Source organism: Ceratotherium simum, chromosome 26, assembly GCF_057802395.1.
Source record: "Ceratotherium simum simum isolate JZ-2026a chromosome 26, ASM5780239v1, whole genome shotgun sequence".
In the NCBI taxonomy this organism is placed as follows: domain Eukaryota; kingdom Metazoa; phylum Chordata; class Mammalia; order Perissodactyla; family Rhinocerotidae; genus Ceratotherium; species Ceratotherium simum.
Window position 1 is genome coordinate 43,083,394 of NC_141925.1, and position 16,551 is coordinate 43,099,944.

At 38.0% G+C, this 16,551-nt stretch overlaps 1 protein-coding gene across 3 annotated transcripts in view; it reads right to left on the bottom strand.

Annotated features, from left to right (window-relative positions):
• Positions 1-16,551, bottom strand: part of BAZ1B (bromodomain adjacent to zinc finger domain 1B) — a 66,248-nt gene that overhangs the window by 14,604 nt on the left and 35,093 nt on the right. For all 3 annotated transcript variants that reach the window (XM_087417727.1, XM_087417728.1, XM_087417729.1), the window contains 6 exons: positions 13,189-13,327; positions 12,013-12,146; positions 9,346-9,451; positions 7,731-7,829; positions 4,818-4,995; positions 2,988-3,170 (listed from right to left, as the gene is read on the bottom strand). In XM_087417727.1, coding sequence (XP_087273853.1) covers positions 2,988-3,170; positions 4,818-4,995; positions 7,731-7,829; positions 9,346-9,451; positions 12,013-12,146; positions 13,189-13,327 — 839 coding nt within the window. The remainder of the gene's footprint in view (positions 1-2,987; positions 3,171-4,817; positions 4,996-7,730; positions 7,830-9,345; positions 9,452-12,012; positions 12,147-13,188; positions 13,328-16,551) is intronic.

Sequence of the window (16,551 nt, forward strand, 5' to 3'; positions counted from 1 at the left end):
TGATTAATTTCTACTTACTCTACAAAACCCAGCAGATACATTCTCCCCTCTGGGTAGTTTTCTCTATTTGCGCTAGGTATCCCTCACAGGTGAGCGAGTACTGCTCTCTCTCATCAGTACTTACCACACTATTATAACCATCTCTCACCCTCAAACTAGTTTTTTGAGGGCAAACACTTCTGGCTTCTACTCCTCACTATAACCTCCAGACTAACCACACTGACTGACAGAGGCAAGCCTTTACCAGATGCTTGTAAAAGGAAGAAAAGAGGAAGGGGGAGAGAGAAATAAAAAATACGGGAAAGTATTCCACTGGCTAATGGCTGGGACTTCTCCCTTAATGTAGTGTTTTTAAATTCTTTTCTTCACAAGTAATCTTAAGCAGAAATCTAATATACAAAACAGAAAAAAACAGAGCTGCTAATTATTCCAATAAAGAAAAGCTGGAAACAACATAATGTTCGTTAGTAAGGAATTGAGATGTTAAAAAAACAAACATAGGGGCCGGCCCAGTGGCAAACCAATTTGCACACTCCACTTCGGCGTCCTGGAGTTTGCTGGTTCCGATCCTGGTCGCGGAGTGACACATCGCTCATCAAGCCACGCTGAAGCTGCGTCCCACATAGAGCAACCAGAGCATCTAGAGGGATGTACAACTATGACATACAACTATCTACCGGGCTTTGGGGAGAAAAAAGGAAAAAAAGGAGGAAGATTGGCAACAGCTGTTAGCTCAGGGCCACTCACTCAAAAAAAACCAAACATACATAGTATCAGGTAGATCTATATGGACAGACAGGGAGAGAGGATAAATGCCCAGGATATGTTGATGAGTGAAAAATTGCACAACATTACACAGAGGATTCCATTCTGTAAAACTCCAACAAAATTATCTTCGTATGTACACAGAAAACTATTAAAGAGTGATATCCCTGGGGAGTGAAACTAGGATGGGAGTTGTTTTATATTTTACCTACGTCTCACATTTGATTTACTTACAATGAGCATGCTACTTTTAAAATTTTAAAAACAGACAACTGGATATCTATATGAAAAAAATGAAGCTGGACTCTTACTTTATCTACAAAAATTAACTCAAAATGGATTAAAGATCTAAATGTAAAAGCTAAAACAAAAAACTTGTAGAAGAAAACACAGGGGAAAAGCTTCATGATACTGGATTTGTCAATAATTTCTTGGAGATGACACCAAAAGCAGAGGCAACAAAATAAAAAACAGGTAAGCTGAACGTCATCAAAATTTAAAACTTTTATGCATCAAAAGACACTATTAATAGAATGAAAAGGCAGCTCACAGAATGGGGGAACATATTTGCAAATCATATATCTGATAAAGGATTAGTAACCAGAACATATAAAGAACCCATTCAACTCAACTAAAAAAACAACCCAATTAAAAAATAGCCAAAGGACTCGAATAGACATTTCCCCAAAAAAGATAGACAAATGGACCATTAAGAACACAAAAGGATGCTCAACATCACTAATCATTAGGGAAATGCAAATCAAAACCAAGATACCAATTCACACCCACTAGGATGAGTACTTTCTTTTTTTTTTTTTTAAAGATTTTATTTATTCAGTTTTTCCCCCCAAAGCCCCAGTAGATAGTTGTACGTCATAGGTTCACATCCTTCCAGTTGCTGTACGTGGGACTCGGCCTCGCGTTGGACGGAGAAGCGGCGCCTCGGGGCGCTCCCGGGATCCGAACCCGGGCCGCCAGCATCAGAGCGCGCGCACCTAACCGCCAAGCCACGGGGCCGGCCCTGGGATGAGTACTTTCAAAGAAACAGAACGTAAGTGTTGGCAAGGATGTGGAGAAACTGGAACCCTTGTGCATTGCTGGTGGGAATGTCAAATGGTGTAGCTACTGTGGAAAACACTATGTCAGTTCCTCAAAAAATTAAATAGAATTACTCTATGACCTAGCAATTCTACTTCTGGGTACACAGCCAAAAGAACTGAAAGTAGGGAGTGGAGCTGATATTTGTACACCCATGTTCACAGCAACATTAAATGTGAGCGCAATCTGACTGCAGCATCTGTCACCCCAGTGATCACCACAGTTGACTCGGCTGATCTAGCTGCCTAGGTAGGTATCCCCTTCCTCCCTCACCACTCTATGTGCATCCCTCCCAAAGCTGCCCACTTGGTCAAAGAGGGTAACCTTCCCCTATAGAGGAGGACTATTCTTCAGTCAAGGGTATACAAGTAGCTGTGCTCCCTTGCTAGGACCTCCGAACAAGCTCTCAAGGTCCACAGCAGCATTATGCACAACAGTCAAAAGGTAGAACTGACCCAAGTGTCCATCAACAGACGAATAAACAAAACATGGTCTATACACATAAAGGAGTATTACTCAGTCTTAAAAAGGAAGGAAATTCTGGCACATGCTACAACACAGATGAACTCTGAGGATGTTATGCTGTTAAATAAGCGAGTCACAAAGGACAAGTATTGTATGATTCCACTTATATGAGGTACCTAGAGTAGTCAAATTCACAGACACAAAAGAAAATGCTGGTTGCTGGGGGTTGAGGTGAGAGCAAAATGGGTAGTTTAGTATTTAATGGGCATAGCTCCAGTTTGGGAAGATGAAAATGTTCTGGGGATGGCTGATGGTGATAGCTGAAGAACAGTGTGAATGTACTTATCGACACAGAACTGTACACATAAACATGATTAAAACGTTAAATTGTTCTTTTCATATATCTTACCACTACCTCTTAAAAAAAGGAATCAGCTGTGGTAAAGGGAGAGTGGGCACTCTGACCCATTATCCAGCCCTAGAGGCAGGGCTGTGCTCCGCAGACCAGTCTGAAAACCACCATGTTTGGTCAAAGTGATAATAATGGAACATTGGCTCAGGGAACAGTGCTTATAGCATAAGCATAGGGTTAGACTATTTTAAAAATAGATCACACTCTTCTACACAGTCATAAAACTACATCTTCATTAACTAAATACCTTTGCTTCCTCTGCCATTTTTTTCTCTTCATCCACCTCTTCAGTCTTTGCTGAATCTTCGCTTTGGAGTTTTCTTCTCTTTTGCTTGGGAGCCATGAAGCCTTGAAGAAATTTCTTTATGACACTGCCTTGAAGGGCAATCACACATTCACCAAAATCCTTCAGTTTCTCTAGTGAGATCACCTAGAAAACATGATTTAAAAATCCGATTGAGTGAAAGGCCAAGAGAAAGATGAAAGGAGCCTATTCTCAACTAAATTCAAATCAACCTAGACCCAAATGGATCACATAACATTAATTTAAACTGGGTTCCTCAGTTCAATGCATGGCTTATGCATTTAAAAGTAGCTGACTACTTCCATTTCCCCGGTGAAGGATCCACTGGATGTTGAAACTTGCTCTACTTAAAGAAGTTACGAACTCACTGACTCACTCAATAATTGAGTACCTACTATGTGCAAATAAGACTCTCAAGGCAAAGGAAAACTGAGAAGGAAAATAAAAATTTACTGAGCTACTGGCTTACAAACTATATGCCAGGTAATATGCTTTACACACTTGATCTCATCTAAGCCTCATATTTATTTTATGGATGAGGAAACAGATGCTAAATCACTTTAATCCAAATCATGCTCTCAAATAGTGAACACTACCTTCTCAGTCACATAAAACATACCAATTAAAAGATATCATTTTATAACTACAAAGAGAAACAAAGACAACTGATGATAACCCAGTGTTAGCATGGCGTGAGCCTGGGTTTGGCACAAAGTAGGCAACTGATAAATATCTGCTAAATAAACAAAAAAGTAAATGTAATATTTGAAATTGGCACAATTCCTTGGGTTGAATAATTCTTCAAAAAATCATTATGAACAATAAAGATGTTTAAATCCTTTTTCCCAGGAAATATACCAAGAATTCACAACCAGACTAATTAAAAAGAAAAAAGTTGCATACATAATTTGCTAATTCTAACAGTCAAGAAATAGAAATACAAAAGCCTGACAGTAAAAGATTTATCGTATCAACCCCATGAGTTATGATGTAACCCAAAGTGATATAAAGACTAAAAGGAAAGCATTTCTAAATTAGCAAAAATGGAGGGAAAAGATGCAACTGCTCATAAAAATCACAAAACTACTAAGACATGCTATAATGCATATGAATAATTTGAAAAGACCCACAAATATTAATATGTTTGGAGTTACACGGACTTTGTTATTTAAAATCAGTAAAAAACATTTTACAATAACTGACAGAAAGTATTCTACAATCTTCCCTCTAGCTTTGATATCTAAACCTACCTAATGTGAGAAATGGGGTCTCTTGAATAGTTTCACCTTTATCATTTAAGGGTCCTTCTGAGCAGTAAATGACAAGACTATTAATGGGCCTTGAAATGTACCCACTGAACAGCCTGAGTGTTGCCCAATGTAAGCATAACTACTGAGCTGCTCAGGTGTAAATAAAGAATGGACAAAAGCAGGATACACAAACGTTTCATACCTTAAAGCACAGGCATCATATGAGAATAGGTATGTTAAATAATGTTATGTGACTACGACTCCAGCACCGATTTTCACTCATCTTAATAGAAAAGCTCTTTTTGAACAAAGGTTCTGAGCCAACTATTAGATTTTTCTGGATACCAGAAGATGATAAAGGAAAAATATCATATGTACATAGAGAATTTTTGGTTCCATATGTGTCTTTCAAGACACACCCAAACATGATTTCCACGGTCATCTGGGGAAGTCAAGAACAGTATCAGGGAACAATTCCATGAGTTTTCATGAGTAATAGATTTGTGTTTTCTTATGTTCTTACCCGAGCTTCAAATTCCGAAGTTTCTTCCACATAACCAAGTCCCCCCTTTTGTAACCTTGTTGCAACTTCAATGAGATCACTACGAAGGAAGTTTAAAAGCTCCTGGTTGCCATCACAGCATTTTAGACCCAAATTTGGCTTCCGGGCCAGATGAATGGAATGAATAATGTCCTGGTACCTAAAGAAGTTGGGGCAAAGGGGACGCAACATAAAGGAACTTTTGAGGATGGTCTATAAATTTCAATTACTTGAATGCCATGTTTTATTTCTAGAAGACTGACTTACATCTTTTTCATCTCCCTCTGGTGTTTTTTAATAGACTGTTTCTTGCATAAATTTTCAAATTTCTCTTATGCTTGATTCATTTTAAAAACACACTTATTTTACTCTGTATTTGATAATTCCAGTATCTGAAGCGTGTTGCGTTTCCTAGCTCTCATTCACGTTACCTGGTTTGCATATTTTTTTGACTTTTTTACCATGAATTTCTTGGAATTTTATCTGTGGAAATTCTTTGAGGCCTGGTTTGAAGCTGTGCTCCTCCAGAGAGAATGTGCATATGCTTATGTCAGGTGCCAGAAACTGCTACCAACCAGAAACAACTTTAAATCATCTGCCTGGAATTCTTCACAACACAGAAGAAACAAGAATTTGAGCTGAAAACCTACACAAGGACTTTCAAGTTCACTCTCGCACTAAACATTATTAACCCTTTGAGGTCTCAGCAATAAAGACTCCAGTAAGACTCTCTACCCTGAGTGGGCCATAAGCTACACTGTTGGCTTCTTACACCAAGATGAAAACTAAAGCTCAAGGTCAACTAAGTTGAGTACCAACTTCCCTTTTCGTTCTTAATGCGAGTTTTTAATATTATTTTCCTCTGAATACAACTTCACTGTGTCTCATTGGTTTTCTTATTTATAAAGGATTCTCCTTTTATTGCTTTCTAGATACCACATCATTTTCCTTTCATTTTCTTCTTTAAGCATCATCTAGGAATATACTACCAGTTAAGATCTTTTTGGTCATCTCTAAAGAGTTTATTTCTAATTTTATTGCAATCTGATCAGAGAATGTATCCTGAAACTCTCTACTTTTTAAATCTGTTGCAATTGCTTTTGTGGCTCAGCCTATGATTAATTTTTATAAATGTTCAATGGATATAACAAAAAACTCTGTTTCCAACTGACCTAGTATCTTTTTGCACTGTAAAAAAAATTTTTTATTGAGATACAATTGAGTGCACATCCTTTTATTTATATCCTTCATCACTTTACATATTTTCTTGTAAAGGGTATATGTATTTTTGTTTTATAAATTTGAACCTCAAATGGTTTGTGACACATTATCCTATCCCCTTGGATCCCCAGAGGAAACAACTCAAATAACCAACAAGAAAATAGATAAATAAATTGGGGTACATTCACGAATACCACACAGATTCACAGAATAGTGTATACAAAGAAAAATGATGGAGTTCAGTTATAAAAAACATGGATGTCTCTTTAGTAAAACAATGCTGAGTAAACAGCAGTTTAAATCTCAAAGACTACATACTGCTTGATAGCCTTTAAAAAGTTAAAAAACCAAGCAAAACAAGGTTTTTTAAAAAAATGTTCAACAAAACCAAAGAAAAAACTCTAAGATTTCCTTTTAATCTTGACAATCTCTAACCTTTTAATGGAAGGATTTGATCTGTTCACATTTAGTGAATGGAACAAGTCTTTTCAATTCAACGAATGTGTCTATCAAATATTTTAACCAAACAGAAGGAACATCACAGAATTATATTCCTTTGTGGTTCTGTGTATTGACACTTTCCCTTGTCTTTCTTAATTTGCCTAGTCACATCTGTATTAAGACAGCATGATACTAAATACAATTTTAACAAATTTAAGCATTGAGCAGTGGATGAAAACCAATATGATGTACCCATTATCACTCACAAAAGTTTGGCAAAGTCGCAGAGTAGGTACTGAATGGTATTTTCCTTCTCTCTTCAATCAAACCTAAATTCAACCATGAAAGCATGCAGTCAGATATTCAAGGTGGCCTTAAGCCAAAACTTTGTCCTGGCTTTGATAGAAACAATGAAGGACACTTAGCAAATCTAAATGGAGCTGATGCTAATTCTGCAGGGTTTTGTTTTGGGGTTTGTTTTTTTTTTTGAGATATAATTCACATAACATTAAACTCATCATTTTAAAGCATATACTTTCAGTGGTTTTTATGTTGTGGAACCATCAAAACTACCCAATTCCAAAACATTTTCATCACCTCATAACGAAATCCCATACGCGTTAGCAGTCACTCCCAATTCTCCCCTTCCTCCAGCCCCTGACAACTAATCTACTTTCTGTCTCTATAGATTTGCCTCTTCTGGATGTCTCATACAAATGGAATCACAATACGTGGCTTTGTCTGGCTTCTTCGACTCACCATAATGTTTTCTAGGTTCATCCACATTGTAGCATATATCAGTACTGCATCCCTTTTAATGGCTGAATTTATGGATATACCACATTTTGTTTATCTATCCATCAGTTGATGGACATTTAGGTTGTTTTCATTTTATGACCATTTTGAATACTGACAGGATACTCTTGAATACCAACTGGTGTGGAACTGCATTTGCAAGGCTGCCTGACTACAATGAGGCTTTCGGCTCGATGCATGGCATGCATTACTTAATGAATAATCCTGCTACCCTGTATATACATGATTTAAAAGCATATTTTTCCAAATAAGCATGAGGTGTCCAGAAAATACAAAGCAACAAGAACATAAAAGAGTTACACACACTTTTATAAAAATTTACTTTAATAGCTTTTATGGATAAACAAAAAAACTCTATGATATTTATAATATCTAATGCTAAAGAAGAGATGTAAGAAGCAAGACGAAAATCCTCACCTCTTCTCTAGTCTCTCTTTAAGCTGACTTTCTCTTACTCCCTGAGGGTGAAGGCAATTTAGCAACTCATCCAGTTCCTTCTGACTATCACATAAAAACCTGTAGGGGCAAAACACATCTGATTAAAAATCTGAAAAAAAATCAAAGACTAAGAAAGGGATCTAGGGTTGATGGTGGGAGTTGGGAGAACAGAATTCCAAACTTGTTCATAAGTAGAACAAATAATTTACTGTTTCCATGAGGTCTAATGTTAACTTTAACCTAGGACATTGGAGCCAATGTTTCTTTTTTTTTTTTTTGTGAGATCAGCCCTGTGCTAACATCTGCCAACCCTCCTCTTTTTTTGCTGAGGAAGACTAGCCCTGGGCTAACATCTGTACCCATCTTCCTCTACTTTATATGGGACGCCGCCACAGCACGGCCTGCCAAGCAGTGCATCAGTGCGCACCCGGGATCCGAACCGGCGAACCCCGGGCTGCTGCAGCAAAGCGTGCACACTTAACCTCTTGCGCCACCGGGCCGGCCCCTGGAGCCAATGTTTCTTACTAAAATATAGTTTAAGACAAATTTTATAAAGTTAATAGGCACGCTTGTCCATACACCTTCAAAGAGTAAACTTACATACAAAAAAAAGACAAAAGGTCATTAAACCAAGGGTGATCCCAGCTAGGGCAGTGAACGCAATCTCAAAGTAGAAGGGACCTTCTCCAAACCTAGCTCCCTGCCTAAAAGCAGAATTGAAACCAAGGAAGATTAATGGCTATAGATACAATTTTTTATTCTTAAATTAATAAAGATGAAAATCCTAAACACTTCTATTCCCAAACAGACTGAAAAGCATTTCCAATGCTATGTAAGATCTATCATATAACATACAAAGTAACAATGACAGGGGAGGATAAAGTTTCAAACCTTCAAAAGTTTCAAACCTTCAAATATATTCTTATCAAAAAATCAAGTCTAGGGGCCAGCCCTGTGGCTTAGCGGTTAAGTGCAGGCACTCCGCTACTGGTGGCCCGGGTTCGGATCCCAGGCATGCAGCAACGCACCGCTTGTCAGACCCTGCTGTGGTGGCATCCCATATAAAGTGGAGGAAGATGGGCACAGATGTGAGCCCAGGGCCAGTCTTCCTCAGCAAAAAGAGGAGGATTGGCATGATGTTAGCTCAAGGCTGATCTTCCTCACAAAAAAAAAGAAAAAAATCAAGTCTGGGGGCCAGTGGCGTAGTGGTTACGTTCACACGCTCCACTTTGGCAGCCCGGGATTCGCAGGTTTGGATCCCAGGCGTGGACCTACACGCTGCTTTATCAAGCCATGCTGTGGCAGGCGTCCCACATATAAAGTAGAGGAAGATGGGCACAGATGTTAGCACAGGGCCAGTCTTCCTCAGCAAAAAGAGGAGAATTGGGAACAGATGTTAGCTATGGCTAATCTTCCTCACCAGAAAGAAAAAAAAATCAAGTCTGCTCAGCAACAAGTTTACATATCCAAGAAATCAAAGTCACACAAAATGATCTTAATAGATAATCACTAACTCACTGGTGTTATTACATTAAATATTTTCCTAACCTTGCAAATGAAACAGAAAGAGCAGCCAGATGAATGCTCACATTACCATAGGTTCTGTCCTTGTTTGGGTATGGTGGTCTCTACAGCAATTTCTGTTGCTGGTCCATGTTGTGTGTTCATGCTTGCATTTTTGCCTAGGTTTGGTTTTTTACCTAAGAAAAATTTATACATTAGGCTGAATACAGTAAATATCCAATTCCTCGTTTTAAATCTAAGCAGTACACAGTGCCAAATCCAACAAACAGCACAGATGCTGCCTACTAAATATATCTACATGTACAACAGATGATAATTTCTCTTAAATAAATTACACACAGCACATTATCTGAGATATTTGCTCTCTATACAGTTGAATAATTGTACAGTTCAAAGTTCAAGAGTACTGCAAGTTACTATAGAGAGGGAGGACTAAATAACTCTTTATATCAAAGCAAATAAATAATTTATTCCTTGTACATGATGTTTAGCCAAAGGCATCTGTGGTGAAGTAGAGACAAGTGAAATACATAACGACTACAAACTTACCCCTGGAGGCTTCTAATGTCAAATATGATTAACCTTTTTGTAAACCAGCTCCTATATACTAATGTATGATATTAAAATAGATAGATCTTAAGCCAGTATTTGAGGCCCTACCTAATACAACTGGTTCTCTCCCCTGCTCCCATTCTCTTCCCTTTAACCTACCTACAGCATCTTCCCTGTAATAATAACACACAATCTTGTTTAGTCTCTTCAGTCAGGTAATTTTGAAGAGACCTTGCCATGCTGGAACTAGAAAACGTGAAGCAACAACACCCACCAGGATGCTCTAGAAGTGAAGAGATTTGGATGTCAATCTTCTCTCAGGTCACTGTGTGTACCTGATTTCTAACAACAATCATTAAGCTTTTGAAACACATTATAAAATCACAGTCCCTTATCCCATTGGGCTCTCTCCCAAGTCTGAAGATTTTGACTTCATATTTACTGCTCTCAAACATTAACTGCCCTCACCTGGGTATTTACAAAGTCTACCAAAACAAGATTTTTCTAAGTGCTACAACATAACACTTACTATAATTCAACATGCAAACGCCTTCAATTTGAAGTTTGGGGCTATATATTAATTTCCTTATTTAATATTTTTGTGAGTTTCAAGTTTGAGTTATGAGTTTCTCTAAAATGAAAGAAAACTACTTTTTTTAAAGAAATGGGGAGGGGCCAGCCTGGTGGCATAGTGGTGAAGTCTGCGTGCTCCGCTTTGGCGGCCCGGGGTTCGCCGGTTCGGATCCCGGGCGCACACTGACACACCGCTTATCAAGCCATGCTGTGGCAGGTGTCCTACATATAAAGTAGAGGAAGATGGGCACGGATGTTAGGCCAGGGCCAATCTTCCTCAGCAAAAAGAGGAGAATTGGCAACAGATGTTAGCTCGGGGCTAATCTTTCTCACCAAAAAAAAAAAAAAGAAAGAAAAAAGGATTTCTCAAAGAAATATAATGATCTAATATTTAAGAAGCACTTTTCATTAGGTTATAAAAAGTAGAGCTGGAAGGAAGTTTGTGAACCACCTAACCCCGTGGTTTTCAACACGGAGTCATGTTGTCTCCCAGGGGACACCTGGCAATGTCTGGAGACATATTTGGTTGTCACTAGTGGCATCTAGTGGGTAGAGGCCAGGGATGCTGCTAAATATCCTACAATGTAAAAGACAACCCCCCACTACAAAGAATTATCTGGCCCCAAACGTCTAACACTGAGGTTGAGAAAACCTGATTCAACCTAACCATCTCATTTTTTTAATTAAAAATCTTTTTCAATTTCTTTTTTGAAATATTTTATCTATATATTCAATACAGTCATGTGCCGCTTAACAACAGCGATACGTTCTGAAAACTGCCTTGTCAGGCGATTTCATCGTTGTGCAAATATCACAGGGTACACTTACACAAACCTAGATGGTATAGCTACTACACACCTAGGCTATATGGTAATAATCTTAGGGGACCACCGTTGTATATGTGGTCTGTTGCCGACTGAAACGTCGTTATGTGGCACATGACTACACACATGCTTCAAGAAAGAATATACATATACATTTAGAAAAGCATACTTTTGGATTTATTTCACAAAGTGAATACACCCATGTAACCAGAACCCAGATCAAGAAAAAGAACATTATCAGTGCCCCTTTATGACCTCTCCCATCACTATTTTTAGTCAGATAATTGCCGTGTTTCTCCTCACTAGGATTTTGGTTAAATGACACTCAGGAGACCTTATCTGTCTTGTTTGCTATCTTGTATCACAGCACATGAAAAATTGGTTGCCACATAAGAGATGCTCCATAAATACTGAATAAACGAACTTTAAAAGTGGAAGAAGACACATAACTGCCTTCTTGACCCCCTTACCTCAGTTCCAGCCGTTGAGGTACCTACGAACAGATTTCCAAGGAACAAAGTTTGAAAACTACTTGTATAAAATCTAATACCCAAACATCCTGATATTCAAGCTCTTTAACTTTTTACACTATGCCTGGACGAAGTGGGTGATCAAATGGTTAGTTTCCTTCCTTCTTCTATGCATTTCACATCCTCCTACCCTGCTCAAATACATCTACCTAAAAAGGGAATAAAGAAACTTTGCAAATGGAAAAGGTGACAGAGGAAAGACAGTCCTTAATATTGACCCTATTTGAGCAGCATAAAATAACTCATAGATGTACATACTACGGGGACAGTAATCCTCGTCAGGAGAGTCTGCATGGTCTTTGCGGTGATGGTTGAATCGGTAGTCGATGCTGTCATGAACCCAGCCTTTTTCAATGAACAATCCTGGAACTTCGTCTGAGAAAAGCCAGTATCTACAAATCACAACCACATACTAATAAGATACTGATAGATCATGAGTGCAGGATGACTTTATTGTTGGGGAAGATGATTACAGATGATCACTGAACATTCAGACAGATACAAATTATAAAATAAAGCACAGAACACCAAAATTTTTAGAATTTGAGATTTGCTTAATACCTGTAATCTTTTTTTTTTTTTTTTTTGCTGAGGAAGACTGGCTCTGAGCTAACATCTATTGCCAATCCTCCTCCTTTTTTTCCCCCAAAGCCCCAGTAGATAGTTGTATGTCACAGTTGCACATCCCTCTAGTTGCTGTATGTGGGACGTGGCCTCAGCATGGCCGGAGAAGCGGTGCGTCTGTGCGGGCCCGGGATCCGAACCCGGGCCGCCAGTAGCGGAGGCTGCACACTTAACCGCTAGGCCACGGGGCCAGCCCAATACCTGTAATCTTTATAACATCTAATATTTCTCTCCTGTAGCTTCCACACAAAGTATGCACTTAAAATATACGACCAGGGCCCGGCCCCGTGGCTGAGTGGTTCAAGTCCCATGCACTTTGCTTCAGCAGCCCAGGTTCACAGGTTTGGATCCCAGGCGCAGACCTACTCCACTCACCAGCCATGCTGTGGCAGTATCCCACATATAAAGCAGAGGAAGGTTGGCACAGATGTTAGCTCAGGGCCAATCTTCCTCAAGCAAAAAAAAAAAAAAAAGAGGAAGCTTGGCAATGGATGTTAGCTCAGGGCAAATCTTTCTCAGCAAATAAAATAAAATACCTGACCATTTTTAAAGACCTCTATCTGGATTACGTTTCACCTATCACCATAATTTAAGCTTCATATTTGTGGTATCCGCAAGGACAGGGTCCTCTCCTATTTAACTCTGTAACCCTAGCATTTGGCACAGTAAATATTCAATAAATGTGTAATGAGCAATTCTGTTTCCAAAATCCACAAACAGGGAAGCTTGTCTATTCTTAGTACTTCAGACCGTTTCATAACTATTAAGAATACAATGGCCCTTAAAGATGACAAAAGTTTAATAACTCACCTATTATGGTTTCGATCGGTACCAATAGGAGTCCTACGCATGACTAGTTTTGCCTTGGCAATTCCCTCCTGGAAAGCCTTCTCAGCAGCTGCTTTGTGCTTTCGTACTCGTTCTTCTTCAGCTTCACGTTCCAGTTTCACTATTAAAGATAAGAAGAATCAACTAGACTTTTTTCTAGTAAATTCCACTCTTACAAATTAAATAAGATATGAAGTGAAAAGTGCCTGGTATAAAGTAGATTTTCATCAAACCTTAGTTTCCTTCTCCTAATTCTAATCTATTAAAAGAAATGACATATAAGGCAGCAATTTCTATCTGGTCTTCCTATGTTCTTTGAATTTTGGTGGTGTCTCAGTCATCAACTCAATGCAAAATCTTTTCTCTCCAGAATTTAACTTAGTAATTTTAATACCTAATTTTACTTTATTGATAATTAATTTTTAAATGTAACCTTAAAACGGTCCTTAAATGGAATTAATGGAAACATTTTCTGACAGGACAAATCACATGATCTTCAAAATAATACAGATGAATAAAACCAGAATAGCTATTTCAAAATAAAACATATCTGAGTCCTGAGAAATCTGATAGTAATTCAGCTTATTAGCCTTGGTGACAAGAAAAAAGAACTAAGCAAGCAAGGGCAGGGAAGCACTTGTGGATAATAACAATTATTGCATATTAAATACTATTTTTCAAGTTATTCAGCAAGTTACTATTGTTAATGACACCAAAAAAAAGGTTTTAATCAATTTGTTTCTGATCATTAATTATACGGGTCTATTCCATCTAGATAGAAATTTCCCTCAACAACAAAAGAAGCCCATAATCTTGCCTTTTAAGTTTTTCCATAACTGTCACAAATTTTGATACTCTTAAGTACAGAGCACTGCTATTTACAATGTCAGAATTTTTAATGCTGATCCCCTACTGAGGACAACATCTACACTATCGTGAGAATCTGGAAAATGCATCAGTTTAAAGATGTTACTTTACAAAATTAAGACAAATCTCATTTATTTAAAACCAACATGATATTTGTTATCTTTAATACACAGTTTTCTAGCCTGAATGGAACTGTATGTTTGCAACAATAATTACAGCAGAGATCGTACAAAGGTAAATGATAAAAAGAGCAATGGTTAAACGGCAATAAAAAAAAAAAAAAGCTCCTTCTCCTGAGGCCACAAACAAGCAAAAAACAATCTAGGGCAAGTCATCAGAAGAAGACCAAATTTAGCTCCAGAGGTTACAGCACTGAACTAGATATCAAAAGACCTGAACTCAAACTCAAATACTGGCCTTGGCAAAATATTAATATTCTTTGTCCCCTGTTTCTCTATATCAATAACGGAATATCATACGCCTTTCCTTTCTCCTGTATTAAGATAAATATAACACAAAGAGGAACACTTCAGAAACTCAAGAAGAAAACATTACATTTCAGGTAAAACACAGCTGAAGTGTGATATATATAAAGTTAATCTACACACTGTTTTATTTGGAATGCAATTATACTGTTTTTATTTTTATTTTTTTGTTTGTTTAATTTTATTTATTTATTTTTCCCCCAAAGCCCCAGTAGATAGTTGTATGTCATAGTTGCACATCCTTCTAGTTGCTGTATGTGGGACGCAGCCTCAGCATGGCTGGAGGAGTGGGGCGTCGGTGCGCACCCGGGATCCGAACCCGGGCTGCCAGCAGCAGAGCGCGCGCACTTAACCACTAAGCCACCGGGCCGGCCCAATTATACTGTTTTTAAAATTGAAAAGTACATACATACACATACATACCCACACACACTGTGTATGCACATATATATATATAAACATTTCAATGGCCTTAAGTAGTGTAAACTAAAATGTTTTAAAAGATATATATTTCTAATGAAAGAACTACTAAAGTAACAAAGTTGTTTGACTTAACTTACAATCTCTCACACATAATTTAAGACTGTTTCTAGGTATCTATCTGTCTAATCCATAGCATCCAACTTTGACAAATAAATGGTTTTTACCATCTTCGTTTCATAAGCTGGAAACTTTCATAAGGTTGGAAACTATAACAGTGATCAAAATAGCTTAGTCTCCCCACCCCGCCACCAAGCCCCAGTAGATAGTTGTATGTCACAGCTGCACATCCTTCTAATTGCTGTATGTGGGACTCGGCCTCAGCGTGGCCAGAGAAGTGGTGCGTCGGTGCACAGACGGGATCCGAACCCGGGCCACCAGCAGCGGAGCGCGTGCACTTAACCGCTAAGCCACGGGGCCGGCCCCAAAATAGCTTAGTCTTAAAGACAAAAAAACTTAACAAACTTAGTTGGTTTATTGTGGGTAACAGCACCTCAAACTAACTTTGTGTACACTGTACGGATTCATCAAATAAGTAAATACTGATATTGATGGGTGCCAGGATTCTCAGGATGCCAAGAAGGGAGATACAAATATAGAATGAACCCTTGGGTGTTGACATTTACTTAGGAATAAATTTAATAAAAGAAATACAAAATTTATACTCTAAAAACTACAAAATATTGTTGAGAGAAATTAAAGATCTACATAAATGGAAAACAGTCATGTTCATGGATCAGAAAACAAAACACCATTAAGATGGCAATACTCAAAACTGATCTACAGATTCAACACAATCTGTATCAGAATCCCAGCTGGCTTTTTTGTAGAAGTTAAAAGCTGATTCTAAAATGACTATGGAATTGCAAGGAACCCAGAACAGCCAAAACTATCTTGAAAAAGAACAAGTTAGAGGATTCACATTTCCCCACTTCAAAACTTATTACAAAAGCAACAGCAATCAAGACACTGTGGTATTGGTATAAGGACAGACGTACAGATCACTGGAATAGAATTGAGAGTCCAGAAATAAATCGATGTGTCTATAGTCAAATGATTTTTGATAAGGGTGCCAAGATCATTCAATGGGGGAAAGAATAGTCTTTTCAACAAATGATACTGCGACATCACTGGATAGCCACATGTGAAAGAATGAGGTTGGACCCTTACCTCAGACCATACACAAATATTAACTCAAATTGAATCAAAGACCTAAATATAAGAGCTAAAACTATAAGATTTTTTAGAAGAAAACATAGTGGTAAATCTTCATGACACTGGATTTGACAACAGATTCTTAAATATGACACTAAAACCACAAGCAATCAAAGAAAAAATAGATCAATTGAACTTCATCAACATTTTTAAAATTTGTGCTTCAATGGACACTATCAAGAAAGTGAAAATACAACACACAAAATGGGCGAAAATAGTTGCAGATCGTATATCTGATAAAGGATTTGTATCTAGACTACATCAAGACCCTTTCAGGCCGGCCCCGTGGCTTAGCAGT